At 46.3% G+C, this 18,002-nt stretch overlaps 2 protein-coding genes across 2 annotated transcripts in view; one reads left to right on the plus strand and one right to left on the minus strand.

Annotated features, from left to right (window-relative positions):
• Positions 1-1,270, minus strand: part of c2cd2 (C2 calcium dependent domain containing 2) — a 62,296-nt gene extending 61,026 nt beyond the window's left edge. Inside the window, exon 1 of the mRNA XM_078233019.1 lies at positions 459-1,270. Within this exon, the coding sequence (XP_078089145.1) occupies positions 459-740 (282 nt within the window). The 5' untranslated portion in view covers positions 741-1,270. The remainder of the gene's footprint in view (positions 1-458) is intronic.
• Positions 1,271-4,797: 3,527 nt separating this feature from the next.
• Positions 4,798-13,548, plus strand: atg101 (autophagy related 101). Its single transcript, XM_078233006.1, has 2 exons — positions 4,798-5,198; positions 11,070-13,548. Exons 1-2 carry the CDS (start codon positions 4,947-4,949, stop codon positions 11,472-11,474), a joined length of 657 nt encoding a protein of 218 aa, XP_078089132.1. The 5' UTR covers positions 4,798-4,946; the 3' UTR covers positions 11,475-13,548.
• Positions 13,549-18,002: the final 4,454 nt, after the last annotated feature.

Genomic DNA, 18,002 nt, shown 5'->3' on the forward strand with positions numbered 1-18,002 from the left:
TCAAAACTCAGCATAATTAATTCCAAACTCATTCACTCCATCACCCGCCCCCCCCAAATCCAACCCCCGCGTGTGTCCATCCTGGTCAGATACTGACCGACCAACCTCACCCCTACCCCCACATGTCCATGCTGGTCAGATGCTGACCGACCAAACTCATCCCTACATGTCCATGCTGGTCAGATACTGACCGACCAATCTCACCCCCCACCCCTACATATCCATCCTGGTCAAATACTGACTGACCAACCTCACCCCTACCCGTACATATCCATCCTGGTCAAATACTGACCGACCAACCTCAACCCGACCCGTACATATCCATGCTGGTCAGATACCGACCAACCTCACCCCCACATGTCCATCCTGGTCCGATAGTGACCGACGAACCTCCACGCACCTCCCCCCTCCTCCCAGCTGATTCACACACACACACAAGCATCCAGAGGGAAACTCACCCTGTTCTTTGCAGCTTCCACGTTGAGAGCGGTGACCCAGGCCTTCTGCCACTCGCGGTTCCAGCTCTCCAAGGAGAGCAGCCAGGAGAGAAGGGCGGTGGCAGCGGCTGCCCCCTCGGAGGGGTCGCTCGGGGGTGGGCCCGCCGCGGCCCCGGCCTTGACCTCAGCCCGGGAGGGGCCCAAGAGCCACTGAAGGCCGTACAAGGCCAGCGTGAGGACCGAGACCAAGAAGAGGGCCAGCAGCCCTACCCACACCAGCACGTCAAAGAAACCAGACTCCATCCTGACCACCAATTCAGACAGGGGGCAGAGGCCAGAGCACAGGCTGGCCCAAGATAGGGGCAGGAAAGGTTATATATGGAATATAATATATATAGATATGCATATAGATTTAAAATATCAGGCACTACATATTTAAAAAATACATTGTGTATTCTCCTAAATTAGAGGCATTATGTATTTAAAAATGGACCAAAACAGGGTCAAACCTGTGGAAATTAGTGAAAAACTTAACAATTAATTAATTTACCAGAGAGTTATTTTTATTTTTTTACTCTATTGAGTTGTTACTTGGTGTTGGAGATGTTGGGTTTTATTTTCCAGCCTTTCCTGCCTCTCTCTCTCCATTCCCTCCCACAGTGATGGATGGGCACTGAGGCCTAGGCACACAGCTCAATCCCCGGCCTCAGTTACTGAGCGCGCCCGGCCTCCCTCACTCACACTCTCCCCGCAGCTCACTGACTCGGAGCGGGAGGAAAGGCCGCACAGCAGCCAACCATCCGCCCCCACAGCCACCTGCCCCACTCCCGGATCCCGGATCCCGGCTCCGCTCTCCGGGCATTGAGGGAGGGGCGGGGTCCATGCAGAGCCCTCCCCGGGCCGCCTTAAAGCAGCACTGACCCGGGAGGCAGGAGCTGCCTCTGCTCAGCTACTCACACATATATATATATCTCCATTCATCTACTCTCTCTCTCTATACTATATATATATGTATTTATATTTATCTTAAAGCAGCACTGACCCGGGAGGCTGGAGCTGCCTCTGTTCAGCTACTCACACTCCCTCTCTCTATATATATATGTATCTCCATCTATCCACACACTTTCTCTCTCTATATAATATATATAAATATATCTATTTATCTTAAAGCAGCACTGACCCAGGAGGCAGCTCCAAGTGCTAGAGCTCTCTGTTCATCGACTCAAACTCTCCCTATACATACATATTTATTCCTTGCTCTCTCTCTCTATTTATCCATCTCTGCCTTGTTCTATATATCTCTTTCTCTCAGTCTCTATATCTCCATTTATTTACATCTATCTATCTATCTATCTATCTATCTATCTATCTATCTATCTATCTATCTATCTATCTATCTATCTATCTATCTATCTTTCCCTTGCTCTCTCTATCTCTCTCTATTTATCTCTCTCTCTCTTCTTACCTCTCTATTTATCCATCTCTGCCTTGTTCTATATATCTCTTTCTCTCAGTCTCTATATCTCCATTTATTTACATCTATCTATCTATCTATCTATCTATCTATCTATCTATCTATCTTTCCCTTGCTCTCTCTATCTCTCTATTTATCTCTCTCTCTCTTCTTACCTCTCTATTTATCCATCTCTGCCTTGTTCTATATATCTCTTTCTCTCAGTCTCTATATCTCCATTTATTTACATCTATCTATCTATCTTTCCCTTGCTCTCTCTATCTCTCTCTATTTATCTCTCTCTCTATTTATCTCTCTCTCTATTTATCTCTCTCTCTATTTATCTCTCCATTTATCCATCTCAGCCTTGTTCTGTATATCTCTTTCTCTCAAAGCCTCTCTATCTTGGTTTATCTACCCCCTGTTTCTCTCTATATTTATCTCGCTCTCTCAATTTATCTATCCCTGCCGTGTTCTATTTATCTCTTTTTAGGCAAAAGGTGTCTGGAATTCACTGCCCGAGTTGGTGGTGGAGGCAGAGACTCTAAACTCTGTTAAAAAGTACCTGGATATGCACCTTAAGTGCTGGAAGCTGCAGGGCTATGGACCAGGTGCAGGAAAGTGGGATTAGAAAGAGCACCTGGGTGTCCTTGGGCTGGCATGGGCATGATGAGCCGATTGGCCTCCTTCTGTGCTGTAACTTTTCTATGGTTCTTTCTCTCATAGTCTCTCTATCTCCACTTATCTACCCTTCACTTTCTCTCTATTTATCCACCTTTGCCTTGCTCTCTCTACTTATCTGTCTCTGAGTCTTTCTATCTCTATTTATTTGTCTCTCTCATAAGTCTATCTCATCTCTATTTATCTACCCCTCCGAAAGACGTGCTGGTTAGGTGCATTGGCCATGCTAAATTCTCCCTCAGTGTACCTGAACAGGCACCAGAAGGTGGCGACTAGGGGATTTTCACAGTAACTTCATTGCAGTGTTAATATAAGACTACTTGTGACACTAATAAATAAACTTTAAACTCACTATCTCTCTATTTATCGACATCTCTACCTTGCTCTCTATTTATCTATCTCCCTCAAAGTCTTGCCATCTCCCTATTTATCCATCTCTCTGTCTAATTATCTATCTATCTATTTATCTCTCTCTAGCTCTATTTAAAGTTTATTTATTAGTATCACAAGTTTCTTCTCAACTATTCGTGCCTTAGACCCCTCAAGGGTTTTGGAAAACCCTTCCCTGCTAAAGTTTTGATCTGCACAAATGACCTAATTTCCAACGTACCTCCCTTCTTAAAGAACTCCCTCCCTCCCAGGGGCAAGGATGACAGAAAGTCTGAGGTCACGTACGAACGGACTCAAGAACAGCTTCTTCCCTGCTGCCATCAGACTTTTGAATGGACCTACCTCGCATTAAGTTGATCTTTCTCGACACCCTGGCTATGACTGTAACACTACACTCTGCACCCTCTTGTTTCCTTCTCCCCTATGTACTCTATGAATGGTATGCTTTGTCTGCATAGTGCACAAGAAACAATACTTTTCACTGTATCCCAATACATGTGACAATAATAAAGCAAATCAAGAAAGGGGGTAAGCTAAGTGTTGGGGAGAGGAGGGGGAAGGTATCTTTAAAAAATTTTACTTTGTTTTTAAAGTTACAAAGCCAATGCTCAAAGTGGACTGGGCAAACCCAAATCCATTCCTTGCTTGCTCCAAAAACCAAATTCAAATTCCAATTGAATCCAATTCAAGGTCCCCACAAGAGAGATAAACAAGATCCAAGCTGACAAGATGAGGCATTGCACCCCATCTTGGGCTTGATCTGATGCTTGATCTTAGCCAAAAGGCTGTGAAGCGATAAGAACAGATACTACACTTGATCTTAGCCAAGGTATTGGTGTCCAAAAGACGTGCCGGTTAGGTGCATTGGCCATGCTAAAATTCTCACTTGGTGTACCCGAAAAGGCGCCAGAGTGTGGCAACTCGGGGATTTTCACAGTAACTTTATTGCAGTGTTGATGTAAGCCCACTTGTGACACAAATATGGCGGTATGGTGGCACAATGGTTAGCACTGCTGCCTCACAACGTCAGGGACCCGGGTTCAATTACCAGCTTGGGTCACTATCTGTGCAGAGTCAGCACATTCTCCCCATGTCTGTGCGGGTTTCCTCTAGGTGCTCCGGTTTCCTCCCTCAGTCTGAAAGACACACTGGTTAGATGTATTGGCCATGCTAAAATTCTCCCTCAATGTACCTGAACGGGCGCCGGAGTGTGACGATTAGGGGATTTTCATAGTAACTTCATTACAATGTTGATGTAAGCCATTTGATTTATTGTTGTCACATGTGAAAAGTATTGTTTCTTGCATGCTATACAGACAAAGCATACCATTCATAGAGAAGGAGAGTGCAGAATGTAGTATTACAGTCATAGCTAGGGTGTAGAGAAAGATCAACTTAATGCGAGGTAGGTCCATTCAAAAGTCTGATGGCAGCAGGGAAGAAGCTGTTCTTGAGTCGGTTGGTACGTGACCTCAGACTTTTGTATATTTTTCCCGTCGGAAGAAGGTGGACGAGAGAATGTCCGGGGTGCGTGGGGTCCTTGATTATGCTGGCTGCTTTGCCGAGCACACCCGTTGGACTTTAACCTGGTGTTGTGAGACTTCTTACTGTGCTTTGCGGAGGCAGCGGGAAGTGTCAATGGATGGAAGGCTGGTTTGTGTGGTGGATTGGGCCTACTAGTGACACTAATGGATAAAACTTTAAACTTCTATTGTGGAGGAAAATCCCCAGAAGCAATTTCGCGTTAATTTCTTTGGAGTGTTATGTCCTAGTCAGGCTACAGTAAGATGGGCTGCACTGAGATGTCCTGCCTCCCCCGGCCCCGCCCCCAGGCCAAAGAGGATGATGTCACCCAGTGGAATGTTTACATTGTAGCGGAAACTGATCGCGTTCCATTTCCCATTGTTGATGGTTACATTGTTTCCGCAAGGTTCCAGCAGGCACACGGCTGGTCCGGAGACACTCTGTCCAGACCCGCCGCCGGCATGAACTGCCGCTCGCAGACCCTGGAGCTGACGGTGGAGGCCAGGCAGATCGAGGAGACGGTGCTGGCCGTGCTCCACACCGTGCTGCTGCACCGCAGCTCGGGCAAGTTCCACTACAAGAAGGAGGGCACCTACTCCATCGGCACGGTGGGCACCGAGGACGTGGACTGCGACTTTGTCGACTGCACCTACGTGCGGGTCTCCTCCGACGAGCTGGACCGCACGCTGCGCCGATCGGTCGGCGAGTTTAAGGTGAGTTCCCGCCCCCCCACCCCCGACCTTCCAAAATAAGCCTGGGTCTCTATCCATCCAGGGGTCGGGAGGCAGTGGGGGTAGGTGAGTAAGCGGCTCACAATACCGGGGCCGCTGTTCAAATTCAGGACAAGTTCCACCGTCTGTCCCCGGCTGCATTCTTTTCGTAACGACTGGCCGAGGGGCCTACAACAGCAGTGTCAGCCTCGGACTCCGAATCTAATCAGCTCTCCCAGAGCCCCGATCTCCAAACCAAGGCTGAGACCTAACTCCAGGGCAGCGCCGGAGGAGAGCCGCACTGTCGGAGGTGCCCGCCAAGCCTTAACCGGAGCTCCCCCCCCCTCTCAGATGGACATAAATGATCCCACGGAGTTGGGTTCCCCTCCCCCCCCCCCCCGTTTAATATTTCACCAGAATGATCCGATAATGCGGTACTCCCATCAGTTTAACTTTATTTATTGAGTGTCGCAAGTGGGCAGGCGTTCCTCAATCAACATCAATAAATTGCTGTTTGTAATTTGGCTAGTCCATTTCCGACATTACATAGGTACATATTTATTTATTAGTGCCACAAGTAGGTTTATATTAACACTGCAATGAAGTTACTGTGAAAATCCCTCAGTCGCCACACTCAGGTGTCTGTTGGGGTACACTGAGGGAGAATTAAGCATGGCCAACCTGGGAGGAAACCGGAGCAAACGCACGCAGACACGGGCAGAACGTGCAGACGCCGCACAGTCGCCCAAGCCGGGAATCGAACCTGGGTCCCTGGCGCTGTGAGGCAGCAGTGCTAACCACTGCCACCATGCGAGGACGCGGGTTTGGAAGGTGCTGTTGAAGGAGCCATGGTAAATTGTTGTAACGTATCTTGTAGATGACACACATAGCTGACACTGTGTGTAGGTGATTTGATTTGGTTTATTATTGTCACATGTATTAGTAGACAGTGAAAAGTATTATTTCTTGTGCGCTATACAAACAAAGCATACTGTACATAGAGAAGGAAAGGAGAGAGTGCAGAATGTAGTGTTACAGCCATAGCTAGGGTGTAGAGAAAGATCAACTTAGTGCGAGGTAAGTCCATTCAAAAGTCTGATGGCAGCAGGGAAGAAGCTGTTCTTGAGTTGGTTGGTACGTGACCTCAGAATTCTGTATCTTTTTCCCGATGGAAGAAGGTGGAAGAAAGTATGTCCGGGGTGCCTGGGTCCTTGATAATGCTGGCTGCTTTTCTGAGGCAATGGGAAGTGTAGACATTGCCAATGGATGGGTGGCTGGTTTGAGTGATGGACTGGGCTTCATTCATGACCTTTGTAGTTTCTTGCGGTCTTGGACAGAGCAGGAGCCAGACCAAGCTGTGATACAACCAAAAAGAATGATGGAGGAAGTGGCCGTTGAAGGGGTGTCAATCAAGTGGGCTGCTTTGTCCTGGATGGTGTCAAGCTTCTTGAGTGTTGTCGGAGCTGCACCCATCCAGGCAAGTGGAGAGTATTCCATTACATTCCTTTCTTGTGCCTTGTGGATGATGGAAAGGATTTGGGCAGTCACAAGGTGAGTTACTCTGCCTCAAATTTCCAACTTCTGATTTGCTTTTGCAGCCACAGTATTTATATGGCTGATCTTGTTCAATTTCTGGTCAATGGTAACCCCCCATGAGATAGTGAGGGCTTCAGCCATGGTGCAAAGATGCACTTTCACCGACTTCATTGGAAACACAAAGAGTATTTCTTGATAAGAAGTACTAAACAGCAGTAAGCAGCATCATGGCTGTGGTTAGCTCCAAAAATATCTCTCTTTGCCTCAAAGCCTCTCGCGCCATGGGATGATTCAGAGTCCCGATTGCTGGCATAGGCCATGTGACCCTTACTCTGCTGTGTTGCCTTTCAAGGGACAATCACCACACATGGTACTGCCACTGAATGTCAAGGGGAAGTGCCAGCAGCTCAGGGCTCATGTGTTACAGTCGTGCAGACTATTAATCCAGAAACTCAGCTATTGTCCTGGGGACCCAGGTTCCCGCATGGCAGATGGTGGAATTTGAATTCAATTTTAAAAAGATCTGGAATTAAGAACCTACTGACGACCATGAAACCATTGTCGATTGTTGGGAAAACCCATTTGGTTCACCAATGTCCGTTAGGGAAGGAAATCTGCCGTCCTTACCTGGTCTGGCCTACATGTGACTCCAGAGCCACAGCAATGTGGTTGACTCTCAGCTGCCCTCCAAGGGCAACTAGGGATGGACAATAAAATGCTGGCCCAGCCAGCGCCACCCATGTCCCTTGAATGAATAAAAAAGATGAGGTAGATGCATCTAATTTACATATTGTCCACCTCCACCAGAACAGGCAGGTTTCAAATCACAATCACCTGGCACCCACATAAAAAGAGTGCACCAATTTTTAACCCGAGGAAATGAGATGAGTAGAGTAGTCACTGAGTGACGCCAAGCTTGGTACTTAAAAAGAATGTGGATTGCAGGAGAGACTGAGGGAGCTAAGGAATTGCAGAGATTTGAGATCCTGAGAAGGGAAGCTGGCTGCGGTGGACTATGATTTTAGCACAGTCAGGAACAACAACTTACATTCATATAGCAGCACCCCTACCATAGTAAAACATCTCAAGGCACCCCACAAGAACAAGATGAAACAAAACTAGACACCGAGCCACATAAGGAGATATTAGGACAGTCCACTAAAAGGTGGTAGGTTTTAAGGAGTGTCTTTAAAGGAAGGGAGAGTGTGTTCACTGTGTTTTGCAGCTTTAGAGAAAAAAGAAAATTTGCCAGGGCATTGATCATAGAATCCATACAGTGCAGAAGGAGGCCATTCGGCCTCTTGAGCCTGTACCGACACCAATCCCACCCAGGCCCCATTCCCATAACCCCACGTATTTACCCTGCTCATCCTCCTGACATTGATGGTCAATTTAGCACGGCCAATCAACCTAACCTGCACAGTGTGGGAAGAAACTGGAGGACCCGGAGGAAACCGATGCAGACACAGGGAGAATGTGCAAACTCAGTCACCCGAGGCTGGAATTGAACCCAGGTCCCTGGCACTGTGAGGCAGCAGTGCTAACCCACTGTGCCACCATGCTATGATGCCCTTAGTAGCATCATAGTAACATTGATAAAATATCACATAAAGATCTAGTACTTTGGCTGTGCTCTGTTGCCGAATTACTTGTAATGAGGGGCACAGATCAGCGGGATAGTCAACATCTTTTCCCAAAGGTAGGGGAGACTAACATTAGAGGGCATAGGTTTAAGGGGAGAGATACAAAAGGGCCCAAAGAGGCAATTTTTTCACACAGAGGGTGGTGAGTGTCTGGAACAAGCTGCCAGAGGTAAGACCATAAGACCATAAGACATAGGAGCGGAAGTAAGGCCATTCGGCCCATCGAGTCCACTCCACCATTCAATCATGGTTGATTTCAACTCCATTTACCCGCTCTCTCCCCATAGCCCTTAATTCCTCGAGAAATCAAGAATTTATCAATTTCTGTCTTGAAGACGCTCAACGTCTCGGCCTCCACAGCCCTCTGTGGCAATGAATTCCACAGACCCACCACTCTCTGGCTGAAGAAATTTCTCCTCATCTCTGTTCTAAAGTGACTCCCTTTTATTCTAAGGCTGTGCCCCCGCGTCCTAGTCTCCCCTGTTAATGGAAACAACTTCCCTACGTCCATCCTATCTAAGCCGTTCATTATCTTGTAAGTTTCTATCAGATCTCCCCTCAACCTCCTAAACTCCAATGAATATAATCCCACGATCCTCAGACGTTCATCGTATGTCAGGCCTACCATTCCTGGGATCATCCGTGTGAATCTCCGCTGGACCCGCTCCAGTGCCAGTATGTCCTTCCTGAGGTGTGGGGCCCAAAATTGCTCACAGTACTCCAAATGGGGCCTAACCAGTGCTTTATAAAGCCTCAGAAGTAGTAGAGGCGGGTACAATTTTGTCTTTTAAAAAGCATTTAGACAGTTACATGGGTAAGATGGATGTAGAGGGATATGGGCCAAACCCGGGCAATTGGGACTAGCTTAGTGGTTAAAAAAAGGGGCAGCATGGACAAGTTGGGCCGAAGGGCCTGTTTCCATGTTGTAAACCTCTATGACTTTGGAAACAAAATGTCTTTAGGTTTCTTTGTGCTTTATCCCACTGATAGAGTGTTGACCCATACGCAGGGAGCATTGCAATATGGATGTATTGAGAGTGCTGGAGGTGTGTGTGGCTACTGTAGAGTTACTTGCCCGTCACCCTATTTTCCTCATCTCTCTCTGGAGGTATCACTTGTCTCTAGGAAGAAGAGTAGCCCTCAAGCTGGTTCCAACGTTCAGTGAAACCATGTCTGATCCGTACCAAATCCATTGATCTTTTTCTCCATATCCCTCACCCGAAAAAAATGTATCTCTTCCAGTGTTGAAAGCTCCAACAAGCACCCATAGCCCTTTGGGGAAAAGATTTCAAAAATCCCACTGCCATCTGTGTAAAAAATTGCTTACTGATTTAAGTGGCCTATCACTAATTTTAATATTATGTCTTCTTAGTATCATAGAATCCTACAGTGCAAAAGGAAGCCATTGGGCCCATCGAGTCTGCACCGACCACAATCCCACCCAGGCAGTTACCCTAGCTAGTCTCCCTGACACTAAGGGGCAATTTAGCATGGCCAATGCACCTAACCCGCACATCTTTGGACTGTGGGAGGAAACTGGAATACTCGGAGGAAACCCACACAGACACGGGGAGAATGTGTAAACTCCACACGGACAGAGACCCGAGGCCGCGAATCGAACCTGGGTCTCTGGCGCTGTGAGGCAGCAATGCTAACCACTGTGTCACCATGCCACCCTGTTCTGGATTTCCCCGTGTCGGTGGTAGTCATGATGTGGAGATGCCGGCATTGGACTGGGGTAAACACAGTAAGAAGTCTAACCTGTTTAAATGAACCTGTTGGACTTTAACCTGGTGTTGTTAGACTTCTTACTGGATTTCCCCACCAGAGGAAACAGTTTTTCTGCATCTACCCAAACTGTTTTATCATTGTAAAAGCCTCAATTTAAGCTCTGGTGGCATTCTTTTGAATCTGTGCTGTACCTTGTCCTCTATGAAGGGCTGAATAGCCTACTCCTGCTTCTAGTTTCTATGTTTCCAAAATGATATATTTTATGAGTTCAATCTCCAGAACTGAACGCAGTATTTGCACCCGACTGCTCAGATTAAAATCTTACTTCATGGGGAATTGAAAGGAAAAGCTTGCAGCTTACCACTTCAGAGTAAAGTACATTGACGGTTTAACATCCCACACTGTGTTTCCCACTCCTGACTCGATGGCACTTTGTTTCACTGGTGCTGCCCACCCTTGGATACCTTGCCCGAGTGGCCATTCCTCCTATGTCACCCCAACAGTATGAGTCGGCAGCCTAAATTTGTAGGGCCACAGGGAAAGAAAGGGACTAACTGAGTTGTTCTTGCACAGAGCTGACACTGGCATGTTGGGCTGAATGGCCTCTTTCTGTTCTGTAACCATTTTGTGATTCTAAAATGAGCGGCAGTTCAATCCTGTTCATGCCTAACACTAACACTTGTACATATACCGCTAGGAATCACTTTAATATCAAGTGGTATCCCTGACTGACTTTGCACTCACTAGGAGTACCTGATCAAATTGCAGTGCCCTCCAAGTGCTGGATGAGAATATAATAGAACTCAAACTAGGGACCTTCAGTTCCACATGGTCTAGAGTTTCCCTCTAGGGGAATTGTGCATTAAGACTCCAAGCTAACAATTGGGATTTGGTAATTATTCCAGATCGATGGATCTCACCAAGGGTGTGTCTTTCTCATCTCATTTTTCTCTTTTAACTGTAGGACGCCCTTCGTAATTCTGGCAGCGATGGGAGTGGACAAATCTCCCTGGAGTTCTACCAGAAGAAGAAGTCTCGCTGGCCGTTCTCGGATGAGTGTATCCCATGGGAGGTGTGGGCCTTCAAACTCAACGTGGTGAACCTGGCCAATGAGCAGGAGAGGCAGATCTGCCGTGAGAAGGTGGGCGAGAAACTAGGCGAGAAGATCATCAACATCATCGAGGTCATGAACCGGCACGAGTATTTGCCCAAAATGCCAACACAGTCGGAGGTGGACAATGTCTTTGACACGAACCTGAGAGATGTACAGCCTTACCTGTACAAAATCAGTTATCAGATCACTGATTCTCTTGGGACATCGGTCAGTACCACCATGAGAAGATTGATCAAGGACACCCTGGCATTATAATCTGTCAAATAACTACCAAAAAAACCCCAAACTAACACTGTTGCATTTTGAATTTACTCCTCTTCCTCTGATCTTTCCATTCTGCTGCTTTTATTCCTCTTTAACCGGTTCTGGGGAGTCTGTCTGATTTGAAACTCCGCCGAATTATATCCACAACGCTATGAGGAGATTCCTTATTAAATTCCATTCTGTTATGTTCAGCATGGAGAAGATTTCGCAAAGTTTGCATGTATTTATTTTTAAAAATGTTGGAGGTGGTCAGGTTAAAAAATGCAAGTTACTGGAATGGAGAAATATTAACAGGACAGCCAGGTTCAAGCACACCACGCTTAGCTGTTAATAATTTCCCCATCCAATGGGGCGGCACAGTGGCTAGCACTGCGGCCTCACAGTGTTAGGGACCCGGGTTCGATTCTGGCCTCGGGTCACTGTGTGGAGTTTGCACATTCTCCCCATGTCTGTGTGGAGTTTGCACGTTCTCCCCGTGTCTGCATGGGTTTCCTCTGGGTGCTCAGGTTTCCTCCCACACTCCAAAGATGTATGGGCTGGGTTGATTGGCTATGCTAAATTGCCCCTTAGTGTCAGGGGTCTAGCAGGGTAATACATGTGCTTGCGGAAGTGGGGCCTGGGTGGGATTGTTGTCGGCGCAGATGGGCTGAATGGCCTCCTTCTGCACTGCAGAGATTCTATGACACTATAATTCAAACCAATGCTACTCCCATAACCACTTATGTGTGGGACCTACAAAGACTTCCATGCGATGCTCTTCAGAGTGAAATGGTCAGCTTAGCATCCAGTACTGAGGAACAAACGTGAAGGATTGCCACTAAGAAATTACTGATGGCGTGCTGGCACTGAGGAACCGTATGTACCCCAGCAGGAGTTATCTATTAGCTTATGGGGAAAACATAAGATGGGGAGGGAAGGTGTGGTTAAGTGCAGAAAAAGACCCAACAGAAAATCATATAAATATATATTTTAAAATATTAATGGAGACGCAGTATTCTAAAATTGATTGCAGAGGTGAATTTTTGTCATAATCCATCACAATAAAACTGACAAAACCACAAACCCTTTTAGAAGTTTTATAATACTTGCTGGTTCCGAGTAGTTCATCTGTTTCGTCGGCACGGAGAGGCCTATCTGTCTTTGGTACCAACAGACTGAACATGTATATAAATCCCACAACGGAGATTGGGAAAAGAGTGGAAGTGAGTTCAAGGAAAAGAATTCCAATTCACAGAACATGACGGCCGAGGACTGTGCCATTGATAGTGAAGCTAGTTTGATTGGGATACATCTCCAACTGCCCTGGCGATTGTTCGGAAGCCTTTGTACATAAATTCTTGAGTTAGTTTCAGTTTTTTTCTTTACTTATATATATATCTTGTTAATACGTTTTTCAAACAACTCATGTATCCTATGAAAAAACAATTGGAAGAAATTGTTCTGTTGGAATGTTTTTCCTGTTACAACATCTGACTGGAAGCGGCTTATTTCCCCAATGGATACTGTGATTCTTCTTGCGAGAGAAAATAGCCTTCAATGTTACCAGGGCCTGGTCACTCCCATTTTAAGGAAACCTTCATGAGGGTTCCTGGTGTGCGTGTGAGCCATTCTGTTTATTTTTTGGTTAGCTGGGTACTTGAAATGTACAGAAACCCATTACCCTGCTTAAGAAACTCCAAATCAAGCTATTGAGAAGTTCACACAAGCAGAAATTCTCTATTATCAAGGACGCAACGTCTCCCTTTAGTTGGGGGGGGGGGGGGGGGGGGGGGGGGTGGGGGGAAGAATCTTAACTCTGCACGGATAACAAGCACAAATTGACACTATCCAAGCTTTAAGTGTACGATAAAGCTGCCCAGCCTTCCAGCACAGAGTAGCTGGTGAGCTCCCTGCTTCTTGGCCCAATGGGGCCACCCAGCTTGCTGGGTTAGCTGGAGTTGTGGAAAAAGGTTGATTGATCCAATTCATGTTGATCCCTCCCAACCCCTGTTAACAGGGCATGCTGGCTGTTCCAGAGCACGGTGAATCTACCTAATTCAAGTGTTGTATCAAAAGAAATACCTAATTCAAGTGTTAATGAACTGAGCCTACAGAGGTCAGACTTTCATTCTGAAATTCCATGGCTAGGAACATCATCTTCAAACCAGCTCAACTCCAGGGGGATCCCATTAACCCAAGTAGAATGGTCACCAGTTCACCATCAGACAACGTACTGGGGGTGTGGTGAGTCGCACAAGCCACCAATTGTACTCCACTGAAGACAGTACTAAACCGTACAACAGTCCAAGTTTGATTAGGAGTTAGTCTGTGCAGGCCTAGCTGATTTCAGCTATAGGTGTCTTACAACTGGTCACAATGGCCGCAGACTATGGAGGGAGCAAAGAGAAAAGAAAACTTTCGGGCTTCCTGCCTCTGGGCTGTAACCAGTGACTCCTGCTGCACAGTGCAAACTTATGGACAAGAGCAGTCGGAGCTGTAAAGCCTTCCACAGCCAAATAGCCCACTAAAGATCCTTGAGCAAACGCATTAAAATAGCAATTTAGGGAATGTAATGGAAAATAGGTGTCTGTGGAATAATACACCAGAACAAGTCAGTGCCTTCAGGGGGTTACAAAGGGAAGAGGGTGAGTGTATTGTGGGGTGTTTGGGGGAAATCGATGTCTAAATTGCAATTCATAATTATATTCTTCATGCAGAAGCTGCAGCAGCTTCAAGGACAGATCTGCACACTAGAAAAAAGTTAGCTGTATGATTTTATTTTAAAAGCATTGTATAAATTTTAAACCAGGTTACTCACTGTTACTCAGCACAACTGCTGTGCACAATACTGTCTGTAACTGTGGACTGTGTAGCAAAATAAAATAAATTGTACATATTATAAGCAGGAAGATTGTTAATAGGCTGTAATATGAGTTATTTAAATTTGACCATTAAAGAGATTTATAGGAATTCACACAAGTGTACATTTTCTTTTGTGAAAAGTAAACTTGTATTTGGTACATAGAGAGATTTAGAGTTAAGGCCACTTCTATGCACCGGAGGTAGAATGAACCCTTTTGGCTTTAATTCAGTAACCGCATTAGCAATTGGGTCAGGTTTCAGAGATGGATTCACAATTATAATTGAGCTGGTGTTTCAGGAACAAGACTCCCAACACCATTCTCAGACTAACAAGGGTCTCACCCACCAGCGAGGGGATGGGAGGGCTCCATCTGTTCTGTAATGGGAGGCCTGACAGTTAGTGGTCACCCTCATGCCTTCCCCACGATCGTGGTGCCTGGTGGCAGAAGTCCCGCCCATTGAGAGATGTTACACGGTCGATCAGAGGCCGGAGCCACCTCATGCTGCCAGTACCAATGGGAGCTGTTGGCTGCATTGTACCTGTCTGAGGCCCAGAATCATGGTGGAACTCCAAGCTGAAGATGATTGAAGGCAGGGTGGGGGTTGAAGGGGTACGTTTTAAGTTTTAAGCCCCCCCCCCGGCCACCAGCAAACCCAATGGGGTTTGTTGGACAGCCTTTGGGAGGTGTGGGAAAGCTATACGGCCCTTATCTAATCCCTGAATCACCACTAAATTACTGTGGGCTCAGGGATAATGGATGTCAATTAGCTCATTAATGAGCCTAATTAAATCCCACTGCTGGCGGCTGGGAATCCTGCATCAGCCATGGTAAAATTGCCCCTTTGTGTCAGGGGCACAAGCAGGGTAAAATACTTAGGGTTATGTTATAGGGCCTGGGTGGGTTTGTGGTCGGTACAGACTCAATGGACCAAATGGTCTCCTCCTGTGCCGTAGGGATTCTATGATCTTGGGAGGGGATGGAGAGCAGGTTCGCCAGAATTACCCTGGGGCATAGGGGTTAAGTTATGATAAAAGGTTGCATTAATTAGGCTTGCGTTCTGTCATGTTTAAAATATTGAGGGACGATCTGATCGAGGCGTTTAAACTGTTCAAACATTCAAACTTGTCGTTAAAAACCCATCTGGTTCACGAATGTCCTTCAGGGAAGGAAATCTGCTGTCCTTACCTGGTCTGGCCCACAGAGATGTCTGGAGTTTGCACATTCTCCCCTTGTCTGTGGGTTTCCTCCAGATGCTCCGGTTTCCTCCCACAGTCCAAAGATGTGCGGGTTAGGTTGATTGGCTATGCTAAATTGCTCCTTAGTGTCCCAGGATGTGTAGGTTAGAGGGATCAGTGGGGTAAATGTGTGGGGTTGAAGGGATAGGGCCTCGGCTGGGAGTGTGGTCGGTGCAGACTCGATGGGCCGAATGGCCTTCTTCTGCACTGTCGGGTTTCTATGGTTTCTCCAAGTAACTCCAGACCCACAGCAATGGGGTTGACTCTTAAATGTCCTCAGGGATGAGAAATAAATGACACCCACATCCCTTGAGCAAATTTTAAAGAAAGAACAATGGAACATAAACCTAAATTAAATATAGGCCATTCCGCAGCTCGTAGAAATTTGGAACAAGCTCCTTCAAAAGGCTGTGGGTGCTGGGATAATTGGAGTTTTCATGTTTAATAGGTTTCTCTCAGGTAATAGTATCAAGAGACATGTGGAAAAGGTGAGTGAAGAGAGTTGAGATGGAGATCAGCCTCACAGTGCCAGGGACCCGGGTTCAATCCTGGCCTCGGGTCACTGTCTGTGTGGAGTCTGCACGTTGCCCCGTGTCTGCGTGGGATTCCTCCCACACTCCAAAGATGTGCGGGTTAGGTTGATTGGCTATGCTAAATTGACGCTAGTGTTAGGAGATTAGCAGGGTAAATATGTGGAGTTACGGGAATAGGGCCTGGGTGGGATTGTGGTCAGTGCAGATTCGATGGTCGATGGTCTCCTCCTGCACTGTAGGGATTCTATTAAAAAAAAAGTCTGAAGGAGCTCACTGGCCTACTTCTAATATTTTATGCATATATTCCAGATGGGGTAAGAATTAGTGGACCATTTCATTATCACACAAGTCACCATTGATGTGCTGATCCGATTGGAACTTCTGGCTTCAGCCCCATGTGTGTGCCATGGGCCTGTTGAATCAATCAGGAATCACAATATTCGGAAGCTTGCTATGTATAGTTTTAAACGAAATTCAGCAGCTTTAAGGTTGGAGTATTCTCCAGCACCGATGTTGGGAACAAGCAAATTGGATGATGTCTGGAATGCAGTACTCCCAGTTTCAACGATATGGCCATCACGTTTATTAGTGCAAATGTTTGCTACGGTGAGGGAGGCTCTTACTGGAATGATCCTCTGAGCTTTCAGTGAGTACTTTATTCGCTTGAGTGATTTAGCTAGCTTGTATATATTTTTTGATCTGCTGCTCCCCTCTCCTGCTCTTAGTTTGTTACTTTGCTCTTGCTCCTGTGTTAACCTTAGTGTTTCTTATCTCAGAATCTGGGGACCTGAGCCCTCTGCCTGCCTGTGTGATTGCTAGCGATACTGACCTGTGGCCGCCAACTGCTCAGCATGGCAGACTCTGCTTCTGCCCTTTCTCTCCACTTCATCGGGCACTGCAAGTTTATAATCCCAAGGGTTGTGCTCTGCATGGGTGCTGTGTTTTTTAATTTAAAGGTGGCCCTGAAGTAATGGATTGTTTGAATCACCTGGCAACAAGCTGAAGAATCTACATTTTTCCCATCACAGAAATTGGTCTTGAGGAGTCTCACGAATTACAAGAAGACTCTATATAACTCATGTTAGCTGCGTAGTAATTTTCTTCCTGTTTTGCCCGACCTTAAAAATACCTTGTGTTTGTCCACTTCCCAATCTCACATCAACTATCCTGGAGTAGCTTTGCCAGCTTGCTCTTCATATAATCGCATCTCCATCCCTACCTCAGCTCAGCTGCTATCGAAACCCACACCTATGCTTCTGTTATCTCCAGGCTTGATTATATCAATGCTCTTCTGCCAACCTCTCCTGTTCTGTCCTCTTGTCCACTACGACTCTCACCAATTTCTACAGATGCACCATAGAAAACATCCTTTCCAGATGTAACAGCTTGGTATGGCTCCATCTTCCCGCTGCCTCGGGAAAAGCAGTCGGCATAATCAAGGACCACACACACCCTGAACATACTCTCTTCCACCTTCCTCTGTCAGGAAAAAGATACAGAAGTCTGAAAGACACATACCAACTGACTCAAGAATAGCTTCTTCCTTGCTGCCATCACTTTGAATGGTCCTATCACATATTAAGCTGATCTTTCTCTTCACCCTATCGATAGACGCAACATTAATTTCTGCACCCTATCCTTCCCTTCTCCCGTATGTAATGAATGATGTTTTGCTGAGAACAGCTCGTAAGAAACAATGCTTTTCACTGTATTCCAATACGTGACAATAAATCAATCCACACTCGAGTTCATTCTAAACTCTGCCACCTATCGTCCAACTCATACCTATTTCCATTCGCTCTTCACTTCTATGCTCGCTAACGTACATTGACTCTTACCACCACCCCTTGAATATATTTTCATATTCAAATCTTTCCATAGCCTCACCACTCCCCATCTTTGTGACAC

Source organism: Mustelus asterias, chromosome 17, assembly GCF_964213995.1.
Source record: "Mustelus asterias chromosome 17, sMusAst1.hap1.1, whole genome shotgun sequence".
Lineage (NCBI taxonomy): Eukaryota > Metazoa > Chordata > Chondrichthyes > Carcharhiniformes > Triakidae > Mustelus > Mustelus asterias.

Excerpts from the sequence above, each read along its gene's own strand:
- atg101 (XM_078233006.1), top strand. The coding sequence starts at position 4,947 with ATGAACTGCCGCTCGCAGACCCTGGAGCTGACGGTGGAGGCCAGGCAG. Across the intron at positions 5,199-11,069 it reads GATCGGTCGGCGAGTTTAAG|GACGCCCTTCGTAATTCTGG; the intron begins GTGAGTTCCCGC and ends TTTTAACTGTAG.